Raw genomic sequence first — 21,594 nt, forward strand, 5'->3', positions numbered from 1 at the left:
GAACATTAGGGCTTAAGCCCAAGTTTAAAGAAATCAAAATTTTTAAGGATTTCACCGAGTTTCAGGATAAGATCCGTATTTTAAATGCAACAGAAGAAATTCTGAAGTATATCATCTTTGTAAGACACAGTAAATACACAATTACTTATGACTCTCTGAGGAAATGAATCAATAAAGAAAAATCATGATGAAGATAATGTAATACATCAAGACCATATGAGAAGTCCTCAAACAAACCTATTTGCTGTACGACAGCAGAATGGCTTTTTTTTTTCATGCTTAGAAATCAAAACAGGGGGACAGTTGCCAAACTAGAATCTAAAAGGAAAGATGTGAAACGTGTAGACAATACGAAGAGATCAGAAAATGTTGCTCAAGTTCAGTGTTATTTTGGTGTTACGCTGACCTCTAAAACACTGTTTTAAGACCTTCCAGTGTTGGGAGTTACAGAAAGAGCCTGAGGCAACCCATATATGTTACATACACTTTACAGGTTAAATGAATCACAGAAAAGTGAGGCTGCTGTTCAAGGTCAAACAGTAAATCAGTAACTTAAGTGAGAAAATATCTACCTTTGATGCGATTATTCTAACCACTACCCAGTTCTTCCAATTTGACTTTCAACAATAGTATCATTCAATCAACAGCAACAACAAATATATTAATCACAAAAAGATAGGGCGCTCTCACTTACTTCTGCCCCAGTCTCAGCATTCAAGAACTGCTGGTTTGCAAGCGGGACAAAAGATGGAAGGAGGGAAAGAAATCCTGGGATAGAGCAGCACAGCCTGGGAAACGACACCAAGCAGTTGTGCAATTACCCACTGAGTGGGAAACAACGCTGTGCCTCATGTACAACCAAGCAGCATGCAGTGCTTACACCCAGCACACATCCTGTCATGGCTAGTTTTTCTAAAACCAACAGAAAATAAAATCCTGGCATTTGATGCTTGCTATTTGCTACTAGATTTTATGTCAAGCTAAGATACATTCACCTCTGCAGCTCTAGCTTGTAAGTGGGCACGTAGTTCCTTCTCTTTTCCAATGAACCATTCTTCCCATGGTGAAAGATGATCTTTCAAAGGCGAGCGCTCATTTGCTTCTGTTATTTCAGAGTCATCATCCTTCCTGAGCAAAAGATGAGAAACGTACAGGAACGTTATCTGTCAGAACTTTGACTGAAAGTCCATCCAGTTTCGTTGTCTCAAAAAATCCACATTTCTCTCTATTGTAGCAAAAATTACATTATTCTTCCACTTGTGTAGTAACCTCCAGGATGGTAAACAGCATTCTTCTTGTGTTCCCCACCATCCCCCTTGCATTCTAGTTACCAAGTTCTAGCTTGTGACTTTTCTTTCTGTTCCATACTGTGGAAGAGGTTCAAACGTTACCTTCTATGAACTAATCAAACCCAACATCAGAAACATGGAAGCATTTCTGTCACTGCAAGGCTCAAAGGAAATACACCTTAAAAAATATGGCTTGTGCACACTTAGTGATATTATACAAGGTAAGACATTTAGCAGAACACTTTGCATAACTCACTCATAACTTTACTCATGAGTAATGCAGCCATCCTACCTCCAGGCCAGAAATATATTTTACAATATTCTGTACCTGTACTCCCTCCTAAGCAAGAGAGTACAGTAGGCTTTAATTGAAAACATGCCAGAAGATTTCTTTAAGCTCTTCCCTCTCTTACAAGAATTTTTTCTTAGCAACAAAACAATGAGATCAGACTTCACATTAATATTTTATATGAACACATGCACTCCAGAAACACCTACCTACACACTTCACTACAGGGAGCAACTCTGCTTGCTTAACTTAAGCTATGAAAGAGGCACCCAAACAAGCATATTACATAATGCTCCTGAAATTAATCTTCTATGCATACGTTTAAAAATAAAACATATACAAAGTCTTGCACACAGAACACACATAGACAACCTGCAGAGAAGAGCATTGCAGGCGTAGAACTCCTTGCACAGAGCTGACCACCTGCTGTGATGTGTTATGATCCACACAAAACCTGAATTTCGTAGCATCCCCTGCTAGGACGCCAGCATATTCATAGACTTCATCAGAGTAATTAAAATAACAGACTCGATAAAGTAGTGCACTCTCAAGCATACATTTGTATTTAAATACAAGTATCTTAAATTGGTTTAGATGAGTTTGGCCCAGTACTGAAGTTTGATGAGCAGAATCCACATACAGTCACTGAAGTCACACCACCTGACATAATACTGATCCATACTGAAATTATGACCATTACACAAGGCCTCAATTTCAGCTCTTCTCTTCTACAAATGCTAATTTCCCCATGTTACAAGTTAGCCGGAGGCAGACATTTACGTAGTTTCAAGAGACCACCACCACACACCAACTCTTTGAGATACAGTGGAGGAGTGGCTGTGTAAGAAATGGCTGTTATTATCATACCTGCAATCTTGGCAGTTACACGGGGTAGCTACTAGAGGAACATCTGATGGGCACCCATTAGGATCAGAGAGCCATAGAATGACTTGGGTTAGAAGGATCACCAAGGATCACCAAGCTCCAACCCCCTGCCACAGGCAGAGCTGCCAGCTGTGAGATCCAGAACTGGACCAGGCCTGTTCCGCTCTCTCTGTAAAAAACTATCCTGGCATCCAATCTAAATTTTCCCTCCTTCACCTTAAAAGGTGTAAAAGAAGAGGAAAGACTGCAAGCAGGCTGACAGGCTGCTTCAACCCGAGGTTTCTCACTGTTCTCCAGATTTCTCTTGGATGTTTAGCTCTTCTTTCAAGAAACAAGGCGAAGCTCAGCGTCCCGCCTTCCCTCACTGCTCATCTCAGAGACGAGCTCTCCTTCCCCCGCCCCACCGACCTGCTCACTCCCCAACGGGAGGCCGTATTCGAGAGCGAACCGGGCCTCTCCTCCTCCTCCTCCTCCTCCTCTTCCTCGCGGAAGCCGCGCCGGGAAGAGAGGAAGGAGCAGCTGGAAGGGCTGAGCGGCTCTTCGCCCTCCGAGCTGCTGAAGGACGGCGGCGGCGCGGCCCTCCTCATGGCGGCCGACGGCTCGGAGGGGAGCTCTTACACGCTCCCGCGCAGCACCGCAAGGCTCCACCACAGCGGAGCTCCCGGCGGCCACCGCGCCGCCGCCATGGAGACCGGCAAGCGGCACCGCCCCGCGCATGCGCGTTGTGGAGACAGCGCTCAGATGGGGCCTCACAAGGCAGAGCTGAGGGGACAATCCCCTCCACTCGAGCGGGTAGAAGCGCGCAAAAACCGCGGCAGACTGTGATCTAAGCAGCCCTGTAGCACTGACTGCATCACGAAGCAGCAAATCCATATTCTTGGTGTTGAAGGAACTCTAAGCACTTATAAGTAGATCATGGAGCTGATCACCCAATAGGTTCAAGTCTCATTAGCTACAGTCTCTAATAAACAACTGGTGACACCAGTCAGAGTAACAAAACGATTCAAGCACTGGAGACAAAAGTATCACTAGAAACCAAGCATCACGCTGAGTGAAGTTACAAGCATTTTGTTGGCTTGCTTTTCAGATCATACAACACCAAGTACAGTATGCAACCTGTCAAGCTTTGCAACATCCAAACGACCTGTACCTATATCCGTACAGCACGTGTCCCTGCACATACTAAACTAAAGTTGTTTGATGCCCTGCTAAGCAAACAGCATGAGCAAAGCTTCACATTGTGACAGGCATGAAAACGTCAAGTATGTCAACAAGCTACAGACCAAGATAATTTCAGTATATCTTACGAAAGACAATTCATTTTCTGGGCAATTACAGTTACTGAAACAGCAGAAATTCAGCTTGGAGAAGGCTCCGAGGAGACCTCACTGTGGCCTTCCAGTACTTGAAGGGAGCATATAAACAGGAGGGGGAATGGCTGTTGGTAATGACAGGACAAGGGGGAATGGTAAGTGAGACGGGAGATTTAGGTTGGATATTAGGAGGAAGTTTTTGACACAGAGGGCGGTGAGGCACTGGCACAGGTTGCCCAAGGAGGCTGTGGATGCCCCATCCCTGCAGGCATTGAAGGCCAGGCTGGATGTGGCTCTGGGCAGCCTGGGCTGCTGGTTGGCGACCTGCACACAGCAGGGGGTTTGAAACTAGATGATCTCTGAGGTCCCTTTCAACCCAGGCCATTCTATGATTCTATGATAAAATCCATCTGCCGTGGCAATAATTAAATATGGTCATTACTAAAGCCTTAACCCAAGCTGACATGACGAAGAACAAAGGTTGCCACAAACGATGTAGAGAATGAATACATATGTAAGCATCCACATGTATACACACACGTGTGCACACACCCGCATGCCCCTACAGCTGTTACTGTTGTGAAAAGTGCTGCCAAAAGTGCTCACCTCAGAAGCAACACAAACCTAAGCTCAGTCTTTCAGAGCTAACCAAATTTACACCATCACAGACTGCGTGCTTTAAGCTATATAGCAAGAGGGAGATAAATTCAGAGTAAACCCATACTCATGGACCTACAAGTTGGTTCTGTTCCATGACACGCCTGAACTTCCAAATGATCCTAACAATGTGCTTATGTAATTCCTAACTGTCATCCGCACTACTTGAAAAACCATTTTCCATAGAAAATGGTGCAGAGAAGCTAATTTTACAGGTGACGAAACACCTGTAAATCTCTGTAAACAGAAATGAAGCCAATTCTAGACCTAAATAAGCTACTATGAATTATTAGCTACCGCAATTTGAAAACTCTATGAAATGTGAAATTTGCCAACAACTCCTCTGAAACATTTTTTGAAATTTAACTGTAATCTGATCAGCTCAGCCTCAGAGAACGTAAGGAACCTTTCGGTTGAATTTAATTAACACTAATCAGATTTAACAAGAAGAATCAAACGAGATTGCTCTCAGAAGTCACGTCTAGTTCCACATGTGCATTCAGGAACACAGAAAGAAGATAAAACAATCCAGCTAAAAAATAAGTGAACTAAATGAAGGAACAAACTAAGGCATAGGCTACATACCTTTAGTTAGCTGACACCAACCAACCAGACGCCCACGAAGAATGTATGTCTACATTTTACTTGCCAACTGAAAAGACACAAAATAATCGGAATAAACGTAGTTCAGGTTAAGAAGTCTGAGCCTTTGCACTTTGTGACGTGGAGAAAAGTGGTGCCTCACAAAGCTACTTAGCTCCACACTTACAGTCAGAGCTGACCAAGCGCTCTCTGCCTGTGCACCAGTATTTTTATGCCTGTATCTGTAGTTCTGCTTAATTCAAGTGGTCTCGGATTGCTCCAGTTTTCCTTCATTTTCCAGCCCATTCTCACCTTTGCAGAATGCCATTCCCACTACTGGTCCCAGTTCAGGCTTTCTGTTCATTGCAAATACAGAGCCATCTCTTTTTCAAGGACCGCAGCCTTGAGAATGAGCTTCTCTCTTCAAGGGAATGTGCAAGAATCCTATGAAACAAATCTACAGTGAAAACCCAGCTTTACAATGCAATAGCATGATTCCTGCTCCACTCAGTTGGCTGGATTTCAGCTTCTATGTAATCAAAATGCATCTGTTTTTGTACTGGTTGGAGATCATAGCACTACTACTGTTGAACAGCCTTCATTTTTTGAGCTACTTATGCAAAATCTTTACCTCAGCCCTCATTTAAAACTTCAGTTTTTAGCAGATTTATTCGCTTACTCTGGGACTCACATTGGCAGAAGACACTAGTGAGCTATGCATCCTTTTGTTACTGGAAACCAATGGTAAAACTCGTAAGTTGTTACCCTCAAATCTGAACAATTTCCTCATAGTAAATACAGCCACATTCACCATTAACTAGTACTCTCAAATAAAACCTAAATAAAGATTTTTTTTTCCTACTGCAGTGCCACTACTGTAACAATATGGAACGTGCCCGTTCATCCTCCCTGCACAACAAGCAGTAGATAAAACACAGTCATTTATCATGTATTATCCCATTCCACCTTTCATTAGTTCCCTTACTTTCTGAATCATATTCAATTACTAGCTTGAGAGTAAATAGCTCAGATTCTACTGCAGAGTATATGAAAGGTAATATTAAAAATCTCCAGCTAAAAATAAACTTATTCTACTAGCAATAAGAGATCAAAAGCATCTATGTAATTAGAAGTTATTAAATTGAGAGTATGTATGAAATAAACTGTACATTGTGCTTTTAATTAAAAACATTATCCTGTAAATTAATACCAAAGGCTTAAAAATTACAATCAAAGTTTAAAGTGTCCTGGTACAACTCTGAGATTTCTGAGTAAATTTGTGATTAAACTCAGGAATTTCTACCTTGATGGAAGAGGTCAGAAGGGAATTAAACCCAGCAGTTGTCAAGTGAATAAATTATTTACGTAATTTCAGATAAAGGGATCTCACCTGAATACTTTCTTAGAGCAAGTTGTCAGCTGTCCATAAACTACTTAACAGGGAGAAGGCGTGGAATATTTGGCTTTTCCCTCTGCACCACTGCAGAAAGCTCCTTGCTCAGGACATCAGGAAAAGGAAGAAAAAGCGAATCCTTTCTTTACTGAAAAGCTTTCATTTGTTTAAAGTCAACAGCAAATTCTTTTTGCCCTGCTACACCTGGTGCTGGAGTCCAGTACAACAGATGCTTAGGGTTTCTGTGAATTCCAACAAGGATGTGTGACAAAGGAGGGATTAAGTACCTGGTGGCTGGATTTCTCTGCATTCTCCCCAACTGATTGTCCACAGGTGCTGGGCATTTGGCGACCCAGACAGGCAAGTTCTGCAGCACTGCTTCTCAATGAATTGATTTGAGTAGCTACGGCCTGCATTCCTTCTCCTCTACCAGCTGTTAAAACCTGAGCATGTTGCAAGACGCTGGACTGACTGCGTTAAAAGATAACAGCACAACTCAACCAACATTAGTGCTGCATCATGAAATACTGCAACTCCAAATGAAGAACATTGGACCATTTCAAAAGCATCTCAGCGAAGGCTCATTTTGTAAAACAGAAGACAACGCACATCCTTACTCAAGAGCACTGTGGAAAATTCAGCTGGCTTTTTGGAGCTCGATAGCCAGATTTCCTTCCTACTGGTTATAAAATGGCATCTGAAATTTGTTTTTGTTTTCCAAAATATTATTGTCACCTGCGAGTAGCCGACCAACGGAGGGACCGGGTAATAAACCACCTCTTCCAAAATCATGGTTTCAAACAATGGAAATGCCACAAAAACAGTCAGCATCTGTACCATCTTCCAAGCCGTATTAAAAGCTTGAACGCAATACATAATGTCTATTCTAAAGAGACTGCTTTGCAAAAATGTAAGGACTTCTCTCAAAGTTTTAACCTTCTGCAGACCAAGAGGCTGCATTAATCAGAAGCGGTGAATCCACTGAATCCACAGTAAACTGGCAACTTTCTTATTTTGCTGCCTTTTCCTGCCCCAAACCACATTAATTCTGCTGGTTGCTGTCTGCAGTTTTGTGCCTGTGCACCATTTTCAGCTTTGGAAAAACAGATAAATAACCATCAATGTTCATGTACCCTTTATTTGCTTTCAGTGTAACATTCCATGCTAATTGCAGATGTAATATTCATGAGTATAAATATAAGAACTAACAGTTCTGGATTGGTTTTCTCCTGTTTTTACACGTGAATATTTTGGCTTACAAAATTAACAGCATACAGTAAATAATCCTCCCATATTTTGTACAAACTACATGATTTTGATATACAAGGATTCTGTTTTTATTACAGTGACAATATACAACCACGTCTATTTACAATGCAAAAAGTATATAAACCACATTTTAAACATTCTGCTACTGGCAGCCACTATTGTTTAGGAGGTAGCTTTAATTAACAAAATGAAGTGAAGCCACATTTCCCATCATGTGTTCTATCAAATAATTTACAATACAAAGATAAAAATTCATTGTATGAACAGTATATACAGGTTAATTCTCAAAAACTGCAATCTAGCTTTAAATCGTAAGAAGACTGTTTCCAGAGTAACTGGGATGGCAGTAAATTCGCTCCTGATTTATTTGTTCAAACAACATAACTACTTAATTGTGCATCCATCATTTCATATCGATCAGATAGCAAGATTTCAAACTAAATGCAGATACATTGGGATCACTTAAATCATTTGGATCTCAGGACACAAACGGTTTAAAAGTAACGCGCTGACCGACACTCACTGTTCTTCTATTGCAAAGAATATTGCTTTCTGCTTCCTCCCCACGTGCTATAATCTACAACCGCTCACACTGACATCACTGGTAAGCACTAGCACTCAACAGACTGCAGAACATGAGCCAGACTTTTGTTTTTTTAACCAACCCACAAGCTGCGTACACTGGCAGCACTGCTAACACAGTGCCTGATGCATCCAAGCTCCTTCCAACAGCGTGACCCTACTGCGTAATACTGAAGAAGATGGCTGTGGTTCACCTGAAGTAATGCATCGTCACTGAAAAACATCTTCGGCCCTATTACTCCTGACAGCTGTCAATATTCTTATTGCATTCCCTGCAGACATTGCGGATTACAAGCGTTTTTATTACAACAACCTTTTTTAAAAAGAAAAAGTCTGAACGTTGGCTTGAAATACAAAACAAAAATGGTATTCCCATATTGCTCTCACAGTTATGCGTGGGAGAACTAATCCCTTTTTTGGCCCTGCAGTAAAATTCATCCTGAGATTCGATGCTGAATACAAAGCTAGCAAGAAAAGTTGTCGCTTAATTATAGAAAAGTCACATTTAAAAATAATGTCTTTAATATTAACGGCTGTCCTTTATATTGTGCTTTGGCAGAAAGAAAAACAACACATCAGAACTTATCGACAGCAGAAGTAAAACACAACTGGAGTACAACGTGGAAACAGATCATCAGCGTGTAAAACCGGTATAAAAGGAACCGCTATTGCTTGGACAGAGTAAAAACATCGGGTAACAAATTCGGTCGACCAATTATTTACAGTCAGGGCAATTTATTTATTCGTTTAATTCTTTTTAAATGTATGGCTCAAGAAATGACTGCCCACTTCCCTTCTTTTAGAAATGACACTAAAGAATGATTACAAAAGTGCTTCCTGCTCGCAGAGGCTGAAAGAGGCAACGGTCTGTGAAGCGTGGCGGCTCCTCGTCGGGACAGCCGGCGGCCGAGCCTCTCAGTCTTTGATTCTCGGTATGTTGTAGGCGTAGCGAACCAGAGGGAAGCCTCGGCTTTGGTAGAAGCAGGCCCGGCCGCAGGCCTGCACTTGGTCTGAGCTGTCTGACACGAAGGAATCGTCTTCGTCGGCGTAGTCAGAGTGGGCCGACTGGGTGCCGCAGTCCGACCAGTAGCCATCCGGCCTTTGGCAAGACACCACCGCCAGCGTGGGGCAGCTGTGGGATTTGATCAAGTGTTTGCATGGCACGGGCTTGGACAGGAGGAGCGACTCGCAGCACTCGCACACGGCGATGCTGCCGCCCTGCAGGTGCGTGTACACGCCGCAGTCATAGTAAAAGTCCTGCGTGGCGCATCCTCCCTGAGCGCTGACAGCAATGGCCACCGCTCCGCTCTTCCTGCTCACCTGGCGCCTGAGCAGCTTCCAGTCCTCCTTGAACTTTGGGTTGAAGAAGACGTACAGGACCGGGTTCAGGCACGCGGGTAAGGGGAAAAATATCAAGGTAACAGACTTCATGATCTCAGGGCTGATAGAAATCGCAGTGATCAGCGGCGCAAACGAGAAAAAGGCGACGGGGCAGAAAAAGATGCAGTTTGTGAAGATGAGCCACGCCACGTGCTTAATCATGCTGGACTGCGAGTTTTCTGAGAGGTCCTCTTTTTCCAAGTTGCAGTACAGTTTAGTGTAGATAACAGCCATCAGCAAAAATGCCAACGAATTCAGAAGCACTAAAGTTACTGTGAAGCCCAGGGACGGCGTCTCTCCAGTGGGGAAGGGCAAGCAAAGGGGCGACGCCGAATACTTTGCTTTATGGAAAAGTGGTAAGCATCCTGCTACCACAGCACACAGGAAAGCAAGAACTGCTGCAATCTGAAACTGTTTTTGGTGATTGCTTTTCCCCTTTTTAATGATTTCCTTTGCAGAGAAGCTCCGTTCAACAGCCGCCAACATCAGGAAAAAAATGGCGCTTTCTGATGAAAATACCGCAAGGAAGCCAGTGACTCTGCAACCGCTGCCTGTCTCCCACCATATGCCAAATTCAGCAAATCTTCCCCAAGAGATAGCATCCAAGAAAGTTAAAATACCAGTATAGACTCCCATAAATAAGTTAGAGATGGAAATCAGACCTATAAACAGTTTGGAAGATGGCAATGGAGCACAAGATGCAAATACTGTTAACATGACAAGTAGGTTGAAGAACAAAGCAACCAAAAAAATAAACCAGACAGTAAGTCGAATCATCCAGCTTCCCAGCAAGTATTCACAAGGCTTAAAAGCACCTACAAAAAAAACAAACAAAAACAGAAGGACAACAAATTTAGGGGGGAAAAAACCCAAAAAATGTGCGGTAATAAGCAAGATCTTCAAATGTCTTCCAAGAGTGCTACTCGTTCATTAATTGATGAATAGAGTACCCAGCTGAACTGCCAAACACTCACTTGAAAGTAAGCTGTTCTGCTGAAGCTATTTACTAATTAATTATGCCTGAAATAGTAATTACTGCGATGAATGGTCACTCGGGAATACTTTAAATAAACAAACTTGGTAAACACACTTAACTACCTTTTAGCTCCTCAAAATAGCTTTTATTAGTGTCCCCTACATACTTCATTATTGTAGGGGTTTTTTTTGTTTTGTTTTGTTTTTTCTTGAGATTTCATACTTTATGAAAAAGCTGGCAACTGTACAAAATCAAAAGTTCAAAACCATCTTATAAGGGGCAAGGATTTCTTTTTTTAATTAACATGCTCTCCGAAAACACACTTTACAAACATGCCTTTTGGAGATGCTTCTGATCACAAGGAAATACGTGTAAAACAGCCAACAAATTCAATTTATCAGCTTTAACAGGGACAGGAATTCACCATGAGTCCTCTCCCCAACTCTGTCTTTCAGGAGAGCTTTGTGAGCTTGGAAAGCCATATACGAAAAAAGAGATTTTCTTCTTCTTTTGCCACTGAGATGAAGAGCTAAGTGGTAAAAGAAGAAAAGTTTAAATAACAATGTCTAACAAGCAAAGTAATATGAGGCAAGACCAGCAAAAAGGTCACTCTTTCTGCTTACCCTTCTAATCCTTCTAATTGCTATTTATTCCATAGGGAAATCCCACTGATTTTATGTAACAATTAGAAGAATTTAACATCTCCTTTATCCGCATTAGGCTCCGCTAATTGTCCTGAACACAATACCGAGGGATCACTCCATGCAGTCAGGCCCTCTGTGGGCTGAAGGCAAAGCAAAAAGCCACCAAACCCCACCGCCAAACCAGGCTGGCAAAACAGCTCCTGAGCTGTGCATCCAGAGCCCTGGGTCCTGGCCCCACGCAGCTCCCACCCTCTTTTTAGGCAAGTGAAAGGTAAGCAAAACCCAATCCTAATGCTGGCTGCAAAGAAAGCTTCAACATCAGCACAAACATCTCCCAAAGCCTCAGGCAATTTGCAGAAATAACTGAGGTGACAAGACAGGAAAGAATCTTTTTTGCTCGTTTGAATGAGCAAGCTTAATTTCTGAGAAACAAAATAATGCTGCTAATTGGATTATCAGACCAGCAGAACAAGCAGTAAATCCCCCTCCCTCTTCTCCCTTTCTTTCTGCAGGTATTCCTGAGCAGGAGGTCCTCAAGGGATCTAAACTGAATATTCTTAAAAATAAAAACAACTTCCTATCTAAGAAATTTTAAAACGCGAGCTGTGCTTCCAAAATCAATTTGAAGTCTGTTCTCTAATTGCTGCATCATGGTGCATCTTTAGGCAAAGAACAAGAACATTCCAAACCCAATGGGAAAATCTGTGCCAGGGAGAGTGAATTTTGCTGCTTGAGTTCAAAAATCCATTCCTGCCATTAAGCAAAGTGGAAAGTGGATCTACGGGCTGAGCAATGATTCAGAATTTAGGTGGTGGGTGGAGTGTCCTACTTGTGACCAGACAACAGCAGAGCAGGGAAAATAAGTTGTTAGCATGGGAGGGACTGGTGAAAAACAAGGCAAATTGTGAACTCGTAAAACAAGCTTTTAGTTCCTTGTAGAGCTACAGCATCTCTGGTATGGGCAAAAAGGCTTTAAAGATTAAACCTGTGTAACGCATCATCTGAACTCTCATTCTGCAAACAGGAGCTCAAAGCACATAAGCAGCAAATTAGTTCTCAGATAGCACACAGTTATGTTAGTAGTGTATTTCACTTTCGGACCACTTTTTTTTTTTTTATTTTTTTTTAAACTGTAATCTGGCAATCTTTGTAATATTCTGTACACTAAAGCTAGAACTATCTCAAAAGATGAAGGGCTAACAGGTAAGTTTTCACAGTAGATGTTAAAATACCAGTCTAGGAAAAAAAGAATAAAACTTGGAAAACTTCTGTTGAATCAGCTTCACTGGAAGCATACTTCTCCCCTGATCTATGTTCTCCTATCCATGCAAACAGGAGGATACAAGATGTGTGAAAGTTTCTCTCAACAGCTCATGGCAAGGGTGAGGAAGTAGGAGGCACCACAGCCAGCAATTTAGGAGCTGAGCGGAGCCGTGTGTGGAAACGCACAGTGGAAGGCAGATAAGCAGAATGGCAGCAATGAAACTGCCCAGAAATATTTGTCTACAAGATCAAAGACTTTCAACACTCGTGAGCCATTCAAGCCCAAACTGGAGCTCTGGTACGCCCAATAAGGGCACTTACTGTACCAATATCCACAGCAGTTTAAGATGTTACTCCAGCTACTTGCAACAACCCTCTTGCTGTCAGTGCTGCCACGGAGGGGCTAAGAGAACATCGTCAGGCTTAGTTTAAACCCCAATGACAACAGTTTAAGCTTTTAAAAGCACAGGCTGACTTCTTGCTGAAACATGAGCATTCATAGCATCTGCTCCGCAGATACTTCATTGACAAGAGATACAGAATGAGGGAGCACTGCATTAAACACAGCATGCTCCAAATGTAAGTATCACAGTCTGGTATGTTCTGCTTATGGAAACTAACTTCAGTTATTTGGTAATGTAGTTCTCCCATACAGTGCTGTGTCTAAAGCTGAGCCAGATCTTTGTGACTGCACATCTAAAATAACATTAGCATCAAATGAAGTTTCCCAAGTGCTATAGAATTTAACCTTCTCTATGTGGAGTGAATGAGGAAAGAAGTGTACTTGTGCAGACAGCTGTCTGCATAACACCGTGCATGAAGTTCAATATGTGGCTAAAGCACTTTATTAGATTTACCTGTTGCTGGTGTACAGTGAATAATAGCCTGACCCAGCTCCGCATTTTCCTCGTTTCTTAGACCATCTGCATCAGCTATATCCAAGCAAAATGAAAAACACGTTAGTTGTAGAAAGAAAAAAACCAAAATGTAATGAAGCTGCCTAGGACAGAAACACAGCTTTGAAAGATCAAAGACCAAACACTTTGCCAGCTTTCAAGCCTGTAACAAGTGGAGCACTTCTGGTTTGCCCCATAAGGACGAACACACAGTGCAGAAACTGCTGCAGCAGTTTAAGTTACTACTGCCTATTGTAGCTGCTCACAGTGCTTTGTAACAAAGAAACATCTTTCATCACCAGGGAAAAGATCTACTGGCCTTGAACTAGACAGTGCAAGGACAAGCTTTCTGAACACGAGGGCTGAAATACTGAAATCATGAGAGCATTCCTGCTCTGGTACAGAATGACAGAAACAATCTTGGCAGTTTAATACAGTTTTGACCAGAAGAAAACAAACAAACGGGCACATCTCACGCTATCAGATAAATCCACTTCACAGTTTTAGAAAGAACGTGGCACCCATCTATCTGCAAGCAGTTGCTCAGTGCTTTCAGAGCCAGTTTTCCACATTTGCTTATTCACAGACAGCATGCACTGTTACTTGGTCCTGCATGTTCCTCATTAGGAGAAGTGCACTTACCCTTTTCACGATCCCCCGTGGCATCTTGATCTTGTTGACCAGAATCTTCAGCATTTGAGTTTAAGTAAGAATCACAGCCCCAAAACGCACAGCACTGGTAAGCATACGGTACAGACAGAGACCTGAAATACAGGCAAAACAACGAAGACTGTAAGCTGATGCCACTTTGAGTTTTATCACTATTATAAGTATTAAGGGGCACACTTACTGTTACAACTAAGATTTTTGTCATGGTCATTAAGAAAAAAAAATTCAAATTGGATCAGCTGTAAGCACTTTTGATGAATTTTTTTCACAAGATAAAGGACTGGTGATGCATCCAAGCCTTGCCTGCAACAAGAAGTACTAAGACAATTCTATGATGTTTTGCTCCCTTCAATCACCTTTTTCCTCCTTTCTGATCAATGCTTGTGGTGTTACTGTACAAATTAAAACTGCAAATTAATCAAGTTAATTTATACAGAACTGTTTCATAAGAAAGTTAATTCCTAAACGATCAAGATGTTATAAATGCATTTTTTTCTTTAAAAAGAAAACATAAAATTGTTTTTGCTATTGTCTTTCTGCATGCCTGCCAGAAATGGTACAGGCTATTAATCCCGGTAGAAACGTGGTACACCTGCATTCAGAGATTTTAAAAGTCCATGTAAACAGTTAGATAATAGCAGACCAAAAGCAACAAAAGTTTTGTGACTCAGGGCTACAGTATCAACTATCTGCACCATCGTTCAGCAACTATGTTCTTGTAAATATTTAGGAGGAAAAACGGTCTGAAGGCTCCCACAGTGAATTAGTTCTCAAACACAGAGCACAAGCGAAAAGCTGATCTGTTGTTTCCATGGCACTGCTGAGGCCTAATTCTAAGAGTGACAGTGAATCCTCTGCTTCTCTTACGCAAATTAACATATCTTCATCTCCTTTTTTTTTTTTCTTTCTGGATAGGAAGCCATTTTTAACTGCTTCATGAAGACTGAAATACCAATGTACAAAGATCTTTCAAAAAGGAAAGCAGTTCACCACCTCCTGATCCACCACCTATTGAAATCAGTAACAGGTTTCCCTTTGAACGATTACTCTCATCATTCACCTCCAATAATAAACAGCACATGCTGCAGATACGTGTGGTGATTATGGAATCAGGCACCTGCAAGCCCATTCCCATTTTCCACACGCTGAAAGACAGATGTGCTCAGCTCAGTAACAAATGGAATCTATCCAAAACACCGCTATAAAGCCAGATGATTGCATCTGCCTGAAAAGTGGCGGAGGAAAAATACAACAGGTTCCAGGAAAATAGCCTGCAAGTGGCATTTCTACCAGAACAGTCGGGATGCCAACACTGAGGCACTACAGGACTTGCTGAAGGGCCTGATCATTTGTCATATTATCTAAGTTGGCTTCATTTATTGTCAAATTGCTTGCTACTAAGTAAGTGAGGAAGTAAGTGAGGTACTGCAGTGCTATTAACCCACGTACCGAAGCTTTGCAAAGTTCTTCGCCGCCAAAGCTTCTTTCAGCTCAGGATTTCCTGCAAGTTTAAGTTGGTTCAATCCACTCAATCCTTCTGTTGGAACTGAGGTGAGTTCATTGAAACTTAGGTCTCTGAAATGTGAATATTAAGACAGCGTTACAACGATGTAAGTTTGAAGCCTCTAAGGTCTCACAGCAAAGCTGTGGTCTGGAAAACGACTCTCAGTGCTGCAGGCACTTCAGAGTATGCCTCGTTGTGTACGAGTACAGCCTGCATACATTCAGCTAGCAAGAGCCTTCATGATCCAGGAGATGAAATGTATGATGGACACGTGCCAGTTTTAAGCTAAAAGCATTTACTATCTCTGCAATTTAACGACAGATAGAGGAAGTTACTGTACAGAATTGCCTACTTACAGATTAACAATAGCTCCAATGGTGGTGAAAGCTTCCTTGTGGATCTTATGAATTCGATTTCTACTGAGGTCGCTGCAATGAAAGCCAACTATGATTATTTTAGCAGTTTCATTTAGCCTTTGCAACAACCACTGTTCAGAGGAAAAGTACATCCGTTATACATAATGACACATCCATTGTACCTCTGATAGAAAGGCCAAACAGCGCTCCCACTTCCCTCCTCCCCCTGGTCAGACAGGTGCAGTGGGGAACCTCTAGGACAGGCAGCCGTAACCAGCTTCACCCCATTCCCAAGGCAGCAACTGTATCCCACTAGAACTCCCTTTTCCCCTTTCTTCCTCGGCCTCGGCAGCTCAGCCAGCACCACCAAGGCAGAGGCAGGCTTTGGCGTCACCTATTCCCAGGCTGAAGGTGCCAGGAAGATCACTTTGGTGACAGCCACACCTGCAGCAGGGCAGGAGAGAAGAGGTAAGGGGAACAGAATAAAGAGAAGGGCATCTCCTTTCTTGGATTTCAAAATCCAGATGCAGCTCCTGCTGGATCGCTATGATTTATGTTAAGATATTCCTTTCAAAACCCCTGTCAACTTCTGAAATTTCTTTCCCTGCTAACTTCACTGTTTCTATGTAATCTTCATACAGCTAGACACAGGAAGGCAGGGGATAATTTTGACTACTGGTCTGCTCCTCCCAAGGAAAACAGATAGACGCTTCGATAAACAGCATTTAATGCAAAACAGTAGACGAGCAAAAAACTTCTCTTTAGATACACATACATGTGAATGTCTACAAAAGCAAAATAGAGTGTAAAATCGGCAGCTGCTAATATAGAATCAATTGCATATTGTTTGCTTCACCTCAGGATGCAGCATAGTTGGCCTTCTGACATAAGATTCACAACACCAAACCCAATGTCAGTTTACACCGGAGTCAAGATTATTTTGTTTTATTCAGTATGTGTCCATGTACACTTACAGCACACGAAGGGAGGACAGTCCTTGAAAGGTATCATCTGTGACTTCATGGATCTGATTATGCTGTAAGGAACTGTGAAGAAACAAAACTTTATTGGCAAACAGCCTAACTTCAAACCGAGGGATAGCTTGATGGCTGCTAATAAAAGGTAGCCTTCCCAGGGGCAAAGTGTGTTCCAGTTTCCCCTTACACAAACTACATTTCACATTAGCTACAATAGTATAAATATGATGCTCCCTTGTGGCACCGTTACTCAATCTCAATTCACAGATCTTATAATTTAAAGGAGATTGCTGAGTGTGAACAGAATTATTCCCAAGCAAAACATAGTACTCGACAAGCTATCGAGAGTCACTGAGATTTAACACAAATCTACTTAACCCTTCAAGGAATCTGTAGGACACTTTAATCCTGGGTGCACTTTCAATTCTCAATACAGAGATTTATGAAAGGAAAATGCTGAGAAGTGCTTCAAGAACTAACGGGCAAATTACATTTCCAGCACATTTGCCCTCGATGTCGCTTTCCGACACACTCCCTTGGTCTCCCTTGTGTATACAGCAACATGTTCTAACAAGGATTACATCAACGGTGCCTTTGTTGGAGAGTAACAGGCTTTCCTCACACACCATGAGCTCTGAAGATGCTTCGCCAGATGTTTTTCAGCAAAAAACAGGTACAGTGAGCCCAAAGTTGTCAGAGTAGAGTAGCAAAGACCTGTGAAAAGCCTATTATCCCCAATCTCATTAAGTGTTAAGAAAGTAGAGAGCAAGGGAGGTTTAAGGAGAAGCAACAACACTGGTAGCTGAAAAAAATGCATAGGGTCTTGAAATAAAACTTCAGAAGCTTTATACCAATGAAATAAGGAAGAACAAACACAGGTTTTGAGACGGAGAACGCACCTCACAGGAACTACAGGAAAACGTAATTTACCTGAGCACAGGCTGTTGGTTGAAGGTAACTGAAGTATGGAAGAAATACAAGGCAGGAAGGAAAACACTCAGTGCTCATTACATTTGTGCATACAGCAATACTTCTACAAAACTCAAGATTCATGCGTCCTTCACTCTTTTTTGTGCTACAGGAACAATAAAACCTGAGCTGCTGGAATTTTCTGCCCAGCAGCCTTCAAATGACTCAGCCACATGGCCTTAAACTTGGAAGTGTACTTATGATCAAAAGCACAGCGAAAACATTTCTGGAGATCAGGACTCGGGGTACTAAAGAGGTAATAAAGATAAGCACTGTGTATTTCTACTCACATTTCTTCCAAGGAGTGGCAGCCCGTAAAACTTGGGAGGTCCTTTATATTGTTATAAGACAAGTCCCTTCAAAACAGGAAATGGAAAGAGGATGCTTAGTTTAACTCAGCTCTACCTGAAACATCTCACCACTGCATGTATGCGTAGCAAAAAACCATACTGTGCAAGCTCCCTGAATTCTGAGAGCTGTAATATAAGATCACTTTTAGATTTAAGTGGACAGAGAGTATGCAGTGAGAAATCCAGTGCAAATTTGGTGCTGCTTCCTCCCAGAATTGTCCACAAAACTCAGCAGTAAAAAAAAACACGAGAAACTTGCAAACAACATTTAAATACCTTGCGAAAGGTAAGTCCCACATCATCATCCTCTAACTCAACTCATCTTCTATAAAACAAAAGACACTCTTCTTCTCTCTTTTTCAGGAATGGGTTTTATTCTAAATCTTCTTGGGTATCCTTTGTAAACATGGCTTCGCCTACTCCCAAATGGTTTCGTTTTCTAGTTTGCTCTTTTGCACTCATTCTAAATGTATCCTTACTAATTTTTTAGTGCCTTTATGACAGTATTGCCTTTATAACAATACCTGAACAATACTTTAAATTAGCTCTACGTTCTCTACATCAAAAATTATCATCCAAATGAAAACAGGAGCAAAATGAGTACACTTACAAAGTTCGCAGCATCTTTTGCTCTTGGCATAAATTAACAGGAATACTGTTTATCTTGGTCCCCGTTAGAGTTCTATTAAAAAAAAAATAAACATCACCATATATAAACATCTGTATTGATTGATAACATAAGAAGCCTACCCAGGAGCAGAGCTGGGATGTGTTTGTAGCTGTCAGGTGCTGGATTAAGGCATTAAGACATTTATTGACAAGCAGAGAACATATACCCAAGTTGCTCTCTAGATCCCCTAGATCACATTTCAATCATTTCAAATCAGGCAAAACCAAAACTAATTTAAAAAAAGGAAATTGCTTCCTCAGAAGATACTTACAAACTCTCCAGATTAACGGTTCCTGTCAGATTAGGAAACCACTGCACCATGCTGGCACCCCGAATGACCCTAAAAAGTTCCCACAAAAATTAGCTGTCAGCTATCACGCAAATGAATTACGACACAGTCCTGCTATCGGGTAGATATTTTCACTTAGTAGGCATTCTAACATCCCTATCACTGTTTGAATTTTATACATTGAGCTACTCTTCTAAGTGCTTCTTTTACTAATGATCTACTTAGAAAAAACTGGAACTCATCAGATTAGGAAGCAAATAACACCTACAAAAAGGGCGTAAACTCTCAGGTAGTTTGCAGTTTCAAAGACTGACATCGCACTCCATTTTGTTGCTTGTCACCCCCATACCTGACATCATTTGAGAGCATGCATGCACTGACCTGCAAAACATCCTCACAATGTACACCTCTGTTCAAAACCATATTGGAGTTTATTTAAGTAAGAACCTGAGCATTTGGCCTGAGGTTACGTCTTATGCAAGGTAACGAAGATGAAAAAAAAAGGAGTTGTAAAACATATTTACCAGAGCTTCTGCACATTCCTAACAACAGCAACAACAACAACAACGTTTGTCACAGCTAACTGCTAAAAAAGTTGTACAGAAAGAGCTAGAGGCAGCCAGGAAATTCTGCTAATCTGTTTTTCTAGCTATAGCATTTTATATTCACGTATTGGACTATTCAGTTGAGATGATACTTACAGGGAATGCAGATCTGACAGATTCTGAAACGCTGAGTTCCCCACAAAAGACAAAGGATTATCATACAAATGTCTGGGAAATGAAAAGCATGTTTCAATCACTGCTCTTGCAGTCGTTGTTTGCTACAGACTACAAATAGATGCATGAAAATTACTTACATCGTTCTTAGGAGGGGGTTTCCTGCAAATGCACCATCAGGAATTACGGAAATATAGTTACTGTGAAATGCCCTAAAGATGACAGGAAAGAAAACCTACATTTAGAAAGATATTGCCAGTAGATTCAACCAACAGTCATCTTCTCTGTAGACACACTACACCTATGCAATTCCCAGCCCTGCCAAAATTAGGATAGTAGTTAAATACGACTACGTAAAACCGTAGCAGCAAGTCTGAAGGCATGATTTTTGTCTATGGCACATCTGCTGAACTGAAAGAGATTCACTAGGAAGAAATTATTCTGTCCAAAACATGATCTTATGCTTTCTCTCGTTTGCTTCTCTGTTAGAGGAGGGGACAAGGAAGATATGCACAATCAGTGCATACATAATTCTGCTACTGGAGGCCAAAACCAGCTCCAGATTAAGATCTATGCTAATGGTACTCCCGAATAAATTCCTTGGTTATATAACTCCAAAATCATTTTCAGCAGGCTCCCTCTGTAGTTGCAGATTACATTTTCCTTTAATTACAGCATCACTTAGCATAACTCGATCTGATTGAGGCTGCTGCATAATCAGATGAGTATTCTTAAACCTGGAAACTTCTTTTTTTTATTTATGAAAAGGAGAGAGAAAAACAGGTAAAAAGGAGTAACGGGCAATACTCACAGCTCTTTTAGATTTGGGAGTGCTTTTATGGCTTCGGGGAATTCCACCATGTTATTATAATTTAAGTCCCTAGAGGAAACAAAGCAGGAAAGTTCAAAAAAAAAAGATATTTAATCATGGTTATGAACTGTTAAAATCATTTTTGTTTAAGACAACTCAATGAAAGTGAAAAGTTTTCAAAACATCTCCAACTACACTGCAGAATAACTTGATTTTTAACTTAGTTTCGGTCTTCTCATCTATTACACGCCTTAGAATCAGCTAATTAACTTCATAAGTTACTAAAGATTGCCCAGGATTATTCATGCTAAGTCAAATGACATTTGTTCACAGCAAAGCTCAGTATTTTCCTTCAGATTGACGTGCCAAACAATGAACTAAGATTTCAAAATAACAACAACGGAACGTTGACACACGCGATTGCTCTTCAAACATTTACTCCAAAATCTTTGATTCCAGGTTTCCTAAAAGAAACAGTAAGTAAGCCAGTAGGCAACAGCAGATCTCCTGCAACAAAATCAATTGGAAGTATTGAAGAGAAGCACAGGTAAATGCCATCACACTGGAACAGTGCGTATCAGTCATTTAGGAGCTGCCAGGACATTTGCAAGACAGTTTCCAGCAGTGCCCACATAGCAGTAAGAAAGGAGCAGCAGAAAAAACAGCCCACTGAGGAACTTCCTGCTGTCACACAATGGATTTGACAGCCTATTTTAAATAAGTTTAATCCCACAGCAAATCTGAGAAACAAATATTTGTCCCTTATCACATACAGGGCCACTCAAACACTTCTGATACATACGCCTGAGTCCGTGGAGTGCTGTGCAAAGACACACCAGCTGGATCAGTGCTAGGAACATTA

The 21,594-nt window shown here is 41.4% G+C and overlaps 2 protein-coding genes across 8 annotated transcripts in view; both read right to left on the reverse strand.

The window, feature by feature from the left end:
• CCDC34 (coiled-coil domain containing 34) overlaps positions 1-3,140 on the reverse strand; it is a 70,132-nt gene extending 66,992 nt beyond the window's left edge. For 6 of the 7 annotated variants that reach the window (XR_008208884.1, XR_008208882.1, XR_008208881.1 and 3 more), the window contains exons 1-2: positions 2,872-3,140; positions 996-1,128 (exon numbers count right to left, since the gene is read on the reverse strand). Coding sequence is in view for 2 of the 7 variants with exons in the window: in XM_052692478.1 (XP_052548438.1) it covers positions 996-1,128; positions 2,872-3,050 (312 nt within the window). In the remaining 5 variants the exon portion in view is untranslated. The remainder of the gene's footprint in view (positions 1-995; positions 1,129-2,871) is intronic. The other variant, XM_052692479.1, reaches the window with a different exon arrangement.
• Positions 3,141-7,526: 4,386 nt separating this feature from the next.
• The window catches only part of LGR4 (leucine rich repeat containing G protein-coupled receptor 4), a 58,459-nt gene continuing 44,391 nt past the window's right edge, over positions 7,527-21,594 (reverse strand). The window contains exons 7-18 of the mRNA XM_052692451.1: positions 20,733-20,801; positions 20,062-20,133; positions 19,904-19,975; positions 19,185-19,253; positions 18,854-18,925; positions 18,184-18,249; positions 16,922-16,993; positions 15,948-16,019; positions 15,537-15,662; positions 14,061-14,182; positions 13,380-13,454; positions 7,527-10,454 (exon numbers count right to left, since the gene is read on the reverse strand). Coding sequence (XP_052548411.1) covers positions 9,175-10,454; positions 13,380-13,454; positions 14,061-14,182; positions 15,537-15,662; positions 15,948-16,019; positions 16,922-16,993; positions 18,184-18,249; positions 18,854-18,925; positions 19,185-19,253; positions 19,904-19,975; positions 20,062-20,133; positions 20,733-20,801 — 2,167 coding nt within the window. The 3' untranslated portion in view covers positions 7,527-9,174. The remainder of the gene's footprint in view (positions 10,455-13,379; positions 13,455-14,060; positions 14,183-15,536; positions 15,663-15,947; positions 16,020-16,921; positions 16,994-18,183; positions 18,250-18,853; positions 18,926-19,184; positions 19,254-19,903; positions 19,976-20,061; positions 20,134-20,732; positions 20,802-21,594) is intronic.

The sequence above is a fragment of the Tympanuchus pallidicinctus genome, unplaced genomic scaffold (assembly GCF_026119805.1).
Source record: "Tympanuchus pallidicinctus isolate F22 unplaced genomic scaffold, pur_lepc_1.0 scaffold3, whole genome shotgun sequence".
Taxonomy (NCBI): domain Eukaryota; kingdom Metazoa; phylum Chordata; class Aves; order Galliformes; family Phasianidae; genus Tympanuchus; species Tympanuchus pallidicinctus.